The sequence below is a fragment of the Amborella trichopoda genome, chromosome 12 (assembly GCF_054954075.1).
Source record: "Amborella trichopoda isolate Santa Cruz 75 chromosome 12, AtrichopodaSantaCruz75HAP2 v2.0, whole genome shotgun sequence".
NCBI lineage: Eukaryota > Viridiplantae > Streptophyta > Magnoliopsida > Amborellales > Amborellaceae > Amborella > Amborella trichopoda.
Window position 1 is genome coordinate 41,011,118 of NC_142347.1, and position 13,379 is coordinate 41,024,496.

Sequence of the window (13,379 nt, forward strand, 5' to 3'; positions counted from 1 at the left end):
TTACTCAATATTTTATACTTTGATAGAAAACTATAAAGGGAAAAAATGGCCAAACGTGCTCCATCGTATTTCATTTTGGTACTGATTATGCTTAAAATATTATTTCAACAAACTGCTTTTTTCAATTGCATTTCTGAAATTCCTGCAAATGCATGTACACAACACATTCATGAGTGGAAACACACATGCGCGCATGCATAGACAACACAGAGGGAGGGAGGGAAATGCAACATGCAACCAATAAGGGAATCTTCACATGCACTGCATAAACGTCTGTGTTTGTTTTACATAATACCCAATTGCCACACCCACTTTACAAAACTAATCAATAACCCTGTACTGAAACAAGTTCATTTCATTACTGATGATCAGAATTCAAGGTCGGACGGACTTCCTTGAACCAGGAAAACCACTCAAGAAATAGAAAAATCCTGATCTGATCAAAAGGAAAGTTACTATAGAACTGCTGCTAAACTAACCAGGCCTGTGTTTTGTACTCGTATTCATAACAGAGTTGTTTATCTTCCTATATATGATACCTAGACGGAGCGAACCAGAAGCCAAAGTAGAAGTATGCACAAAACAAGTGGTCTTACCGCCTTCTTGATGGTGGTATGCGGTTGCTGACACGACATGTCCTCCGCCTTCTTCGCCTTATGGGTTTGGTCCATGTAACCTCCTCATCAACTCTATTTGAAGCTCTCCTTGTACTCCGTATCTGTTTCTTTTGTTGGCTTGTACTATCTCTACTCGAATGACTAGACTCACCCTCCATTTTTTGCTTAAGACTATCAAGCCACCCACCATTGGCCTGTGAATTTTCAGGAGCTAGGCTTAGCAGTATCATGGCAGCCATGCTTTCACTCCCTTCTTCCAAGGTAGATTCTTCATCAGAATCCTCTCCGTTTCCTCCAATGCCCATTTCTCTTTTGGATTCAATCTTTGTGATAAGACTATCTCTCACCATCTTTTTCTCTTTTGCTTTATTCCTTTGATCTGTCATGGAACCTGGAATAGATGAAGAGATAGAAGCTTCTCCACTAAAATGGGGTGTGTCCTCGTGGGTTGACAGGCCTCCTTTTGTCAAGCAATGGCCTGCGTGGATATGCTCACAATCGATACCATCTCTTGCATTCTTGACATCTCCATTTCTCCAAACTTTGACACTTTCTGACACTGGACTACTGCTTCCTTGACCAGAACAATTTGGGTTCTCGTTCTTCTCATCTTCTCCTGTTCTCATGACCTCATTATTGTTTGTAGGTTTTCTAGAAAGCAAAATCATATCTGAGAGAGGAAAGTTTTCAGAGGAAGGATTGTTGGGACCCCTAGTTTCTTGAAGTGTAGCTGGAGGGGATTGATGGCTCTGAAGGTTGAATGGAGCCAAACCCATTTGGGGTGATACAATCTTGAAAGGATCTTGTAGGGGACTTGCGACATTGTTCATACTTTCTAGAGCTGGATACTGATAGAACTGACCATTTGTTACTTGTGCTGAACTTGATAGGTAGGTGACAGAAGAAGATTGAGTAGTTTGTGAATTGGGCGGGTTTCCTTGGTTCTGCAATCCCTCGATCTTAGCTATATCTGCAGTTTGTGCACAAGTTTGCCTTTGGGAAGTGAGCAACGGTGAAGCCTGCAAAAGATTTGTCAGCCTCGTCCAGGCAGTAATCACAAACTAATTTAAAAGCTAAGCTTCTTACTATTTTCATTATTCAGGAAAATCTGAAATAGCATTTTCGACACTCTTAACGAACTCACAAACACAAAAGATGGCATAATTTATATAATTCTTTTAACCTTGTAGTCTTGTACAATTTATAACAAACTAGCAACTATTGAGACAAAAGCAGAAGAGTTCACAAAGCAGATGGCAGCTCCCTAACCAAACTTTTAGCACTAGATATGGGAAGCAGAATGTCAGCTAATGTATTTTGCCAGTTTATGCATATGCAAAGGGGAAAGTTCATCTTTTTGTCTTCTTATATACGAGATCCAAGGTCCTAATCCGAATAATTTTCTGGATCTTTGAAGAAGAAACATGGTTAAAGTGTTCAAGATTGTGAGCTTCCAGAAGGAGTTCGCCAGGAACTCTTTTGGATTAAGCTGAAAAATTAACAAAGGTTTCTGAGAACTTGAGGTGCGGCTGACAACAAATTTTGCACTGAAACTGAAATTGAAGGCTTCCAATTAGAATTTATAAATGGGGAGATTACTAATAATTCACGTGAGAAATAAAATAGTTCCAAATATCTATAGATATTAGGATAGTTCACATGTCACATTTTTGTGGCTCACAACCAGCATTCCAAAATCTTTTGTATTAAAATCCACATTTAAATAACCCAAATAGGAACTTAGGAACATTATACCTCGTATTGTAATTCATTTTGCCGGTGTCTAAGCTAAATCATAGTCATATTCTTTTAACTCAATTTCTAAGATGCTCTCTCAAGTTTCTAACAAGTTAAGCCAACCCCATTGACCACACCGCGTTCAAAATAGAAAGAGAATTATTTTATGGCTAACGAACAGTAACTAATATCGAAATCGTAAAACAAAAACTCCCATCAAGAAAGAAAATGGAAATATTATACTCTGGCAAAGAAACAAGTTATTCTGAAGAGAAGAAAGAAAATGAATTATTTTGAAGAGAACAATGAAATCAAACAGAAAATAAAGTGATGCAATAAAAAGAAGAAACCCCCATTTTCAAATTGGTTCCAAAATGTCCAATAAACATCAAAGAGGGTAAGCATATAAACTGAAGATTAATGCAAGCTAAGTATTTAACCTGAAGGAACCACAAGGGTTGTTCTCCATTGGACTCGAGCGAAGGAGTTGATACATTAGCGAAAGAGCTGCTCCCATCCCTTCTTTCCGAACCTGGTCTTGGACTCGAACTCTGAGCTTGTGCTTGTGCACCTGCTTGAGAAGCAAACTGATTGATTCCCATGAATGAGCGAGAAAAATTATTTGCAAGACCACCAGGTATTACACCATCTCTGTCTGATAAATCAGGCTTATTTTCTACTTGATAATCTAGTTCATCCATATATTCTTCAGGTGGCCTTTCAAGATCAATTCCCCACCTCGTATCTCTTCTACTGATGGAGGAAGGATCAACTTCTTTGGGACCCATCCAGAAAAGGCTTTGTGGGTTAGAGAAGTCTGGAACTGGAAAAGCATGAGGTTCTTTGGGATGGGCTTGAGGAATTTGAGGATCATTAGAATTAAATGAGAACAGCTTGCTTGGATGAAACAACATGGTCTTTATTTCTTGCATTGCTAACTTCTGGATGCTGTAGAGTTTATGTAATGCTCGCACCTGGCAAACAAACACATTTTACAGTTTAAGTTGTGAAGGCATAAAATAAAATCAAAATCAATATGTGTCGTATCACAGAAAAATAATCTGCAATACAAAGTTAAAAATGCATTAATCTGCAACACGCACAACTAAATGCAAGAATGCAGTCAATAAAGAGATCTACAATATTAAATACTAGGGATCTACACATACAATAGGACAAAGTCACGCATAAACTTTTACATATACAGAATAATACATGAGTAAAACAACAGTAACGGCACTAGATTTGAGTAACACTAATGGTCAAAATCTGTTGGGAGCCATTGATATCATTCCTAATTGTTGCAAGCTCAGGGAGATTGTTGGTGTTTATGGGGGCTTCTAAAGGTGGCAGACAGGGGTGCAATTTGGCATCTAATAATCCAGAGGACTCAGCACTAGTAAGATGGTGATGGAGAAAAGGATTTTGGTATCAATATGGTCAGGAGATCAGGGTATCAATATGGTCAGGAGAACAGGGCAAAGAATAAACACTTGAGCCTCAAAGTGATCCTTGTAACACGCAAAAGAACATCAAGCTTGAACTTAAACTTTTACATCTACTTATGGCCAATGGTTGTTTTCCCAACAAAAAAGTGAGATGCTCACAAGTGCTAGGTTGGTGAGGGACATTGTGCAGGAGCAGGGGAAACATTGGGAATGGGATAAGCATAATCGAATCTCCTAAAACAAAATCATTTCATTGTCCATTAGATCATCACCTTCAGTTGAAATGATGGACGGTGATGGAAAGAATCAGAGACCCAACAAGAATAGACATGATTCCAATGGTGGGTCCTACTCTCTTTCCATCACCATCCACTAGCTTGATGGACATTGATGGCCAATTGACCACTGTTTATCCATAGTTAATGGGACTATAGTATACTTTACTAATATACAAATAGGAACTATCGCCAACCATAGCACTAAGACACCATGTACAAAATTCAACTAAGAATGGGTATATCATTAAAATTCTCTTTACCCTCTGGGATTATTATAGCTTCATGACTACATCAGAAATTTAATAATGCCGAGCAAAAGGTTCAGTAGAAAATAGAAATTACGTAATGATTAAGATACAACATCATGTACAAAATGTCCAAGTATTTCTCAAGTAACCCAAGGCATCCTATTATGCAACAAGGATGCTCCAAACCTGCTCTTTGAATAATCTCTCGTGTTGTATCATTATATTTCTGATTTTCTCCATATTTTCCATTGAAATATTATGCGTAGCCTCCCTCGAACTGAATATGCAAAAAATATTTCGACCAATTTCTGCATTTGCATTTGCATTGCAATTATCTGGAATATTAACAGATATCTCCATGCTTGTCATATCTTCCAGCTCAGTATGCAGGAGCAACAACTTTATGGATAGTGCCAACAATTACATCCCTGAGAATTGCACAGATCAACATCAAGTACGCAATTTAGAAAAGAAACTTGCAAGATGAAAGCACAAAACTGGTGACAAAAATAAAGGCCAGATGTCAGGATAAATACCATTCAAAACTAGAATCACTATCACTTTGATTTATAAACTAACTCACAGCAGTGCATAGTGACAAAAAATCAAGTTATCCAAAGGGACACAACTCTATCAAGTATAAAACTTACAGTCAGGACAGCAGGACCTTTATTAATACACCCAAGATTATGGAACAGTAAACACGCCAACCGCATCATGCAAAATAATTTTTGAGCAGAGCATGTTATTTCATACATAAAGGGTAGAACAGAAATTACAGGTAAAATGGGGCTTTTGTTCTGTGAACATCCGTCTAAATGGGAGCTATTATGTTAGCAAAGTTCATACTACATGAGACATGTTAAAAAACATGATGGGTGTTTGTGCGTCTGTTGGAAATCTAATTCACTTGCTTAGAATTTTGCATGTCATAATGCATTGTCCACCGCAAACATCATGCCTTATATGCAGATAAGAACCTGGATGTTTAATGATATTATTACGATTTAAGGATCAGAGGATGAGGTGCTGTAGTTGCACATGGACTCAAGATTATTCCAATCCAACAACAATGCATTCACATCAGGGATGTTCTTTTCCTTAATGATTTCTTAGCTCTAAAACTCTACTGGGTTCACTTTATTTATTTTCCTCAGTGTTTATGACCTGCATTTGCAACAACACAAGGAAATGCCCAATATACATATTCACCATTGGTTTATTTAAGAAATTTTACTCAGCATTTATTAAGAACAAAGATGCCTTTGATTCATTAGTTACAGTTGAATCAAATCGTGGAAGTGTTCGGAGTAGTAATGAGATATCTCTTTTGATTGCTAATAATGAGAACTATTTTAAGCCCAAGTGGCAAAAGCACAAAGTGTACTGCTTAATTCTCACATTTAACCTTTGAAAATTTCACGTCAACCTGCATCGGTTAAGAAAAACTTAAAAAGAAAAACAGTTTCAACCTTCAAATGATACACTAATTGATACTTGTCACATGAAAATTGAAAACTCAACAAGTGTTACCAAAGAAGTGAAAGAACTAGTTATAAAGGAAAGAAATAAAATTTCTGCATGCACTCGTGCCATGGCTTCACAAGAAATGAGGCTGTGTCTCAACATTCACAAACTTCTATCCTTTACAAATGCAAATGGTTATCCTATACAGTTTCGTGTTGATGCGACCAATGAGGAAACATTTGCTGACCTAGGGTTACACTTTCACAACTCTCTCTTTAGGGAAATTTTGAGTTTTTGTGGAATGTAAAGGTGATTAGTGAGATTTAAAATACAAATTATGTACTCTTTTAAGCAGATTAAGAGACCGGTAAGGAACTTGCCCAAACCCCAACTTAACTATCAAAAAAGAAAACTTGGAAACAGGATAACCATAACAATCGCCTTAAATCTCTGCAACAATATTGAAATAAAAAAACCTTAACCAAATCCAACAAAAATGGATTCACCCAGAGATCTAAGAAAACCCAAATAGAAAAATCGGGGCAACAAATCCAATCCCAAATACATAGATCCATAAACCAACATTCACCATTATATAAGCAAAAAAACTCACCAAAGACCACCAAATGATTAAGTAATTTGTGAAAATAGATATTTGAAAAAAAAAACAAAAAAACTCAAAAACCCAAAAATCAGAACAAAAACAAAGAATCATATCAAAAAAATTAACAAATGACAAATCAAACAAACAAACAATAGAAAGAGATAACCCATCAACAAAGAGAAAAGAAAAAAAAAAATCACCTGAAAATTTCAGTGATATTAAGCAACTAGATCCAATCCAAAGCCTTTCTCCATTAGTAAGAAATCAGCGGAATTAATCGCAAAAATGTTAGCAGAACAAGATCTCCCGTACAAAAATATACCCAAAAAAATCTGGCGCCTTATCTTTACCAGAAGAGAATAAGCAACAGTAAAACAGAGAAGCTCCTTTTTCTAATCAAACAAAAAGCTTAAAAAAGAAAAAAGGAAGAAAAGTTAGTAAAAATATCGGCGATTATCTAGGAAGTGGGCCGATCTTTTGAGACAGGATGACCTAGATTGGTACACGTGGAACCGTTTATAAACTCCACGTGGCATAGTTCAGATCAGTTCTTAGAACGCCATTGGATGAAAAGAAGAAACAATTTTAGTTTTTTACAAATTTTTTAGTTTTAGAAAAACAGTGTATTTTGATTTTCTTTCAAACCAAGATTCTGTCTTCGAAGGAATAAGAAGATTTTGTGTCTTGACGCCTGGCGTCAATTTTAGGTTGTAGGCGTCAAAACGTGACGCCTCTTATTTGTCTTTTTGTAAGAGAGGGGGACTGAACAAATTGTACTGTTTGATATCTCTTTTTTTTTCTTTTTCTTTTTCTTTTTTTCTTTTTTTAAAAATGTTTTCGTTTTTGGCCTTTTTATGGAAAGGGGGCCAGGAGGCTCAAAGATTCCTTGAGATGTCGCCAAGGTTTTAAAGTTTCGGATTTTAGGGACGAAATTTCGGGTATTTTGCAATGCAGGGAATTGATACCTCCTCCTTTTTGAGATCTCACCTCAACTAGCATATGTTTGCTGCTGCTCTTCGGTTATAAAGAGCAACAAATGGTTAGGGTTAGGGTTTTGTTTTAGCCAGACCCGGCCCTACCCTATGCTCGGGGTCATATTTTGTGTCCTAGGCTTTACTTTTTAGGGTTGGGCTGGTTGGACAGGGCAGGCCGAGCCACCAGGCCCATTGCCGCCAATTATTGCCTTAGGCAAAATGCCTACTTGGGAAGATATTTTTTGTCTGACATTTGGCATGAGCTTTTTAGTGATTAGTAATTGAAGAAAAAATATTTTTGGTTCCTAAACACTTAATCTAACCGTTCAATATTGAATGGTCTCTATTTATATTTAAGAGACTAATTTTTTTGTCAATATATACAAGGCCATTCATGTTTGATACAAAAAATCACAATTACTAATAACAGTTAGATGTGAAACCCGGTGGCTAAAGGTATATCACTTATTAACACAAAATCTAAAGGATGAAGTTTTTATACGGCCCAAACGTTATGAAAACAAAATAAAGCCTCACGTCAAATCCTCATCTGAAAAGCACTTTCGCATTAGAAATCTTCATGATGGCTCTAAAATTGATTTTCAACACCGACAATAAAATTTGAAACTCAAAAAATGGTATGGATCTACAAGATCTATAAACACTTAGTTTTAGGGCAAAATGGATGGTCAAGATGTTGCAATATACACTATTTTTAGAATTTGAATTTTTTTTTTTTTTTTACACAATCATAATGTTCAAGCTTAGATGATTAATTTAAAATAATTTTTCCAAACTATTTTCCAAATCTAAAATAAATTTCTTCAATTATGTGATACCTTCTGGCCATACATTTTATAATATGGGTATATGACTTCATTGTACCAAAAGAACAAATAATCTTATAGCATGCAATCCTATTTTCTAGTACAATTATTGATCGTTGTTTGCAATTCTTGAGGTTGGTTTATAAGTCTCAACGGTGGTTGCTGCTTGATCGGTTGAGAGGGTTACGTCCTTATATTTTGAGTTAGAACATTCCTTTCTATATACTTTAATTAAAAAAAAAAAAGAGGCAGAAATTTTTTTTTTCCTAAATTTAAAGTCATAAAAAAAACTCTTAAATAGGTTTTTGCCTTGTAAAAGCTCTTCTGTCGCCACGTGTTTTGTGCTTTCCATTATCAGTACATATGCTATGTTCTTTCAAGAGCATGGTTTATTTCTACTCCCTGGGTGAGAAGATTTATTTGGGAGGATTTTTTTTATTTGAAATATTGCGAACCACCTGAGAATCACTAAATGATTATAATCAAAAGAAACATTTTAAAATTTTAGTTTTTTAAAACTTAGATCTTTCATCTAAAAATTGGATGATCTCTAAGCAATTTCGAGACATTATCTTTTTAATTGCATAGATGGTGCAATTATAAAATACTTTAAATTGAAGTAATCAATGGGATGAAGAGGTTACACCCCTAAAATTTGGGAGCCAAAAATTCATTCTAGATAGGGTTTTACACAAGCAAATACTAAATAATATATTCTTGCTGGAGTACAATATCTTTTGGGCTCTATTGTTTAGTCCTCTCTCTCTCTTAATGAAAAATTTAGGGTGCGATTTGTATAGAGCCGAGGCTCTAAACAATCAAAGTAAAGCCCACCTTCAAATAGTATCGAGAAATATGGTTTTAATACTGGAAATCTTTATGATAGCCTTAAAATATATTTTTGACATTAATAATAAAATTTAAAGCTTCAAAAATAGTGTAGATCAAGTAAATCTATGAAAACATGAAAAATCTTGAAAATTGATAGTCCAAAAAATGTGTTACATGATGCAACTATTTTCAAAACTTTAAAATCCTTTTTTTTTTTTCATGTCCATGCATTTTGATGTCGAGATGATCAATTTGAAGATATTTGAGCATCAAAACAACCTCTTTTAATAAAATTTTGTATGTGGGTTCTAATTTGATTATTTAGAGCCTCGGCTCTATATAAACCTTTTCCAAATCCTAGAGAGCCTCTAAATTTAGAAGCCTGTATATTGGACCTAGACCACTTTTTCTTCCTAGACGGCACCATGTGTTCTTGCTTGGTAAATCCTATAGACAAGAATACCCTTGGCATCTACCAAATTTATTCCTTCATTAAGAACAAAGATATTTAAGGTTCATGTGCGGTTGCTGATGTGGGGTTGGCAATGGGCTGGTCCAGCCTTAGCCTTAGCCCTAGTCCGGTCCTTGTCCATCGGAGCCAGGCTGGTCTAGGCTTGGTGTATGCCCGGCCCTCGGATCACATTTCATGGCCCAGGCCGTGGTATTCTTAGGTCGGACCGACCGAGCCGATCTTGACCAAAAGTCTCTCTGATATCTTCAAATGATTTTCGTGTTCTCTCGCCCCTATAGCCCGGTGGAAACGGGCTAGTACCTAAGAATCATCATAGTTATGACATACTCACTCCCTATAATTTCCAATTAAGATAAGATTTATCAGATATTTTCACTGGTAATTATTTTTTACAAAGAATTCGTAATTATTTTTTACAAAGAATTCGTAAGTGTGAAAAAAAAAAAAAAAAAAATTGTGAAAGCCGAAGGGGCCATTTATATCATATGCTATGTATAACTAAAGTCACTACAAAAAGTCTTTCTTTTTCGAGTGGTGGTGGGGTGGGGGGTGTAGATTGCCAGGTGTATTTCTTTAAAAAAAAGCTTTTTATACTTTAAAAAAAGCCAAAAAAATACTACAATTGGCTAGCACTGCCCAAGTATATTATTGTTACTATGAAACTGCATGGAAAAAACAAAAAATAAACAGTAGGAATGCCCAACCAATGCATGAATGAACCTTTCTTGTGAAGGGAACATGCATGGCGAGCTACAATTAACCAGAACCTACGTCTAACAATGAAACACGGACAACTCATAGGTTTGAAACTCCTATGATCAAACCATAGTTAGCAAGTCAGGGAATAAAAATATATCAGCAAATTAATAAACTGGTTGTATATCAAGGTTTTTTTTTTTTCAAAATGTGATACAAAAAATAGGAATGCAAAAAACAAAGTAAGTTAAAAAATAATTAATATTTAGGATTTGGCTAAAACAATTAAGTATGTATAGAGGGACACAAAAATAAATCTCCAATTGACAATTATTGTGAGGTTACAATGAATTCACATAAAAGTAATTTTATGTCATGACTTGGTAGCATCTAGTCTATTTAACAAATTTTTATCTAAATTTCCCTTTGGCATAATAACATGGCATGCTTCTGATAGTGTTGTCACACAAAACATATAATGATTTTGTTGAGAGAACACAATAAAATAACAACAATAACATTAGTAAATAACATGAACAACAACCCAAGGTAAATGATTGCTAGCCAAAGAAAACTCGATATAGGAATTGTTAGTATATTTGGTTTTGTAAAATATAAGTGTGTATTTCAAAATAATATATATTTTGTGAGGTTTTTCTAAGCTTTATTTTGTAGAGAATGAATCGTGTGGGTTTTTAGTACCAGGTTGAAGAGGAAAGTGTTAATTGAGTGGTATTTAAGTGTGGACATTCTCATACTTTATACTCTTAAAAGAAAAGTGATAATGATGGTGCATGTGCGAGGTACACAAAGCATACGACACACACATGCGTACGGGTGAGGGCATGGGCTCGAGGACGCACTTTGAACTTCGCAAAAGCTCTAGCTGTTGAAGACAGAGGCTTCTAACGAATCACATCCGTCAAGATTAAGGCCGGTATGTGTAACATATGACTGTTGGTAGCCTATGTAACCCCTTCAAACAATAAATTCACGACCTCTTAAAGCTCTATATAACGTGTCTTCTTCTCATTCTAGAAATACACAATATACATCATTCCACATACAAATTTTTAAATAGAACAAAGTGCTCATCCCTCTCTCTCTACTCGTTTTTTCTCTCTTTCTCTATCTTAAATACAAGACTATGATGCTCTATATAGTAGGCTTCTAGCTTGGGTGCATAGGACTTAGAAGTGCTGAGACCTTTTGTTTTCCTCTATCCCAAGACAATTTGCCTTTTTTTTATGCACACCATTTACGTTATTAAAAAGGCGTCTTTAAAAAGCACTCTGTCTGCCCGAAAATAATAAAGGAGTTCAACTAATTTATTCTCTGTTTTTTTCTCTTTTTCACCTAACCAATTTCCAATATTTCAATACGATATTGCATGGGGTGAAAACAAGGAGGCTGCGATGACTTCCTTGAAAGTCATTAATCACAATTTCACAAGACTCGTGTTCTTTAATGGAACAAACTTCAAAAGATGGCAATAAAAGGTGCTCTTCTTACTCACTTCTCTCAAAATGGCTTACATAGTCATTGAAGCTATATCGGAACCACTGCCACCAATTGAAGAGTCCATCAAGGAGCAAACTCAAGCTTACGAAAGACGATAGAGGATGACTACTTCTGCAAAGGTTATATTCTCAATGCTTTGGCAGATCTCATAAATGATATATATACATCATTTGCGATGGTAAGATAATTATAAAAGCTTATTGAAACCAAGTATATTACAAAAGACTATATAAAAGAAAGGTTTCTTATCTCTAATTTTTTGAACTTTGAATTCATTAAAAACAAGTCAATTTTTCTTCAAGTATACAAGTTATAGCTTGTAGTCAATGAACTTAAATATTGTGGTACTCAATTAAATTAATCTTTTCAAATAAACATTACAATTCACAAGCTATCCCCATCTTGTAAAGAATATCAAAACAAATAAAATATAAGAAAGTGGATATTGGTTTGGTACAATTTCAGAGGTCTCTTCAAATTAAAGAAGATAATAGATTTCAGGAATATTAAGATAGAATTTTAAACTAAAGCAAACCTTATTGAGCAAAAATCAAACATTTCTTTCCTAAAGTCCAAAATGATGAAATTTAAAGACCACAATTTTAGTGCCAACAAAAATAAAAGAAAAAGCTCTTGTTTTGTATATGGAAAATCAAGACACTATTTAAGAGAATGCCGACTTCAAACAGAAACCAAGATAGTAAAACTACTGATGAGCAATTTATAGCAATAGTCACAAAAATAAACACGATCAATAAAGATGATGGATGATGGGTCGATACCGACAATACTATTCATATGTCTAATAATAGAGATCTATTTAAGATCTTTAAACAAGTGGGCTATGGAAATTCAGTTCAACTTAGAGCTTGGGCTATCACCACAATGCTTGGAAAGGGTACAGTAGAACTAAAATTTAGTGCGGACAAGGCTTTTACCTTTAAAAATGTGTACTACATGCTGAATATGATACGAAATCTTGTGCCGAGATGTATCTTAAATAAGAAGGGTTTTAAAATGGCTATTGGGTCTGACAAGCTTATGTTGACCAAAAAATATGTGTTTGTTAGCAAGAGTTACTCTTGCGACATAATGTTTCAACTTGATTTTGTTAAAAGTCTTCAGCTTATATTGTACCTGCTTGCAATGTGTTGCATGGTAAATTAGGACATGTTAACTATTCTTTTATTAGACCTTTAGTTAAGTTAGGTTTGATTTCTAACTTTGATGAATTATCTAATATAAAAAGTGAAGTATGTCCACAAGCTAAAATAACTAAAAAACAATTTCATAAAGTAAAACGAAATATTAAATTGTTAGCACTTATATATAAAGATATATGTGATTTAGATAATGTTCTAACTAGAGGTGTTAAAAGATATTTCATTATATTTCACCACATTTATTGATAATTTTTTGAAATATGCTTTTGTTTATTTGCTTAGACATAAAGATGAGGATCAAAAAATTTAGGGTTTTCAAAACATAGGTGAAAAATCAACTTAACAAGAAAATTAAAATTTTAAGAAGTGATTGGGGTGGAGTGTATGATAGGAGTGGAGAGTACTTATCAAATGATTTTAATGAATTTTGTGAAAACAATGGCATTATTTATCAAGTGATTGCTACTTATACCCCTTAACAAAATAGATTAGTAGA

The 13,379-nt window shown here is 34.8% G+C and overlaps 1 protein-coding gene across 1 annotated transcript; it reads right to left on the minus strand.

Annotated features, from left to right (window-relative positions):
* Nucleotides 1–241: 241 nt before the first annotated feature.
* On the minus strand, nt 242–6,760 carry LOC18447009 (uncharacterized). The gene is made up of 4 exons (XM_011629742.3): nt 6,600–6,760; nt 4,515–4,756; nt 2,795–3,328; nt 242–1,636 (listed from the first exon to the last, which is right to left on the minus strand). Exons 2-4 carry the CDS (start codon nt 4,695–4,697, stop codon nt 593–595), a joined length of 1,761 nt encoding a protein of 586 aa, XP_011628044.1. The 5' UTR covers nt 4,698–4,756; nt 6,600–6,760; the 3' UTR covers nt 242–592.
* Nucleotides 6,761–13,379: the final 6,619 nt, after the last annotated feature.

Coding starts and splice junctions, on each gene's coding strand:
- LOC18447009 (XM_011629742.3), bottom strand. CDS start 4,697: ATGACAAGCATGGAGATATCTGTTAATATTCCAGATAATTGCAATGCA. Junction 3,329..4,514: donor AGAGATTATTCAAAGAGCAG/GTTTGGAGCATC, acceptor TTTGTTTGCCAG/GTGCGAGCATTACATAAACT. Junction 1,637..2,794: donor AACCCTTGTGGTTCCTTCAG/GTTAAATACTTA, acceptor AATCTTTTGCAG/GCTTCACCGTTGCTCACTTC.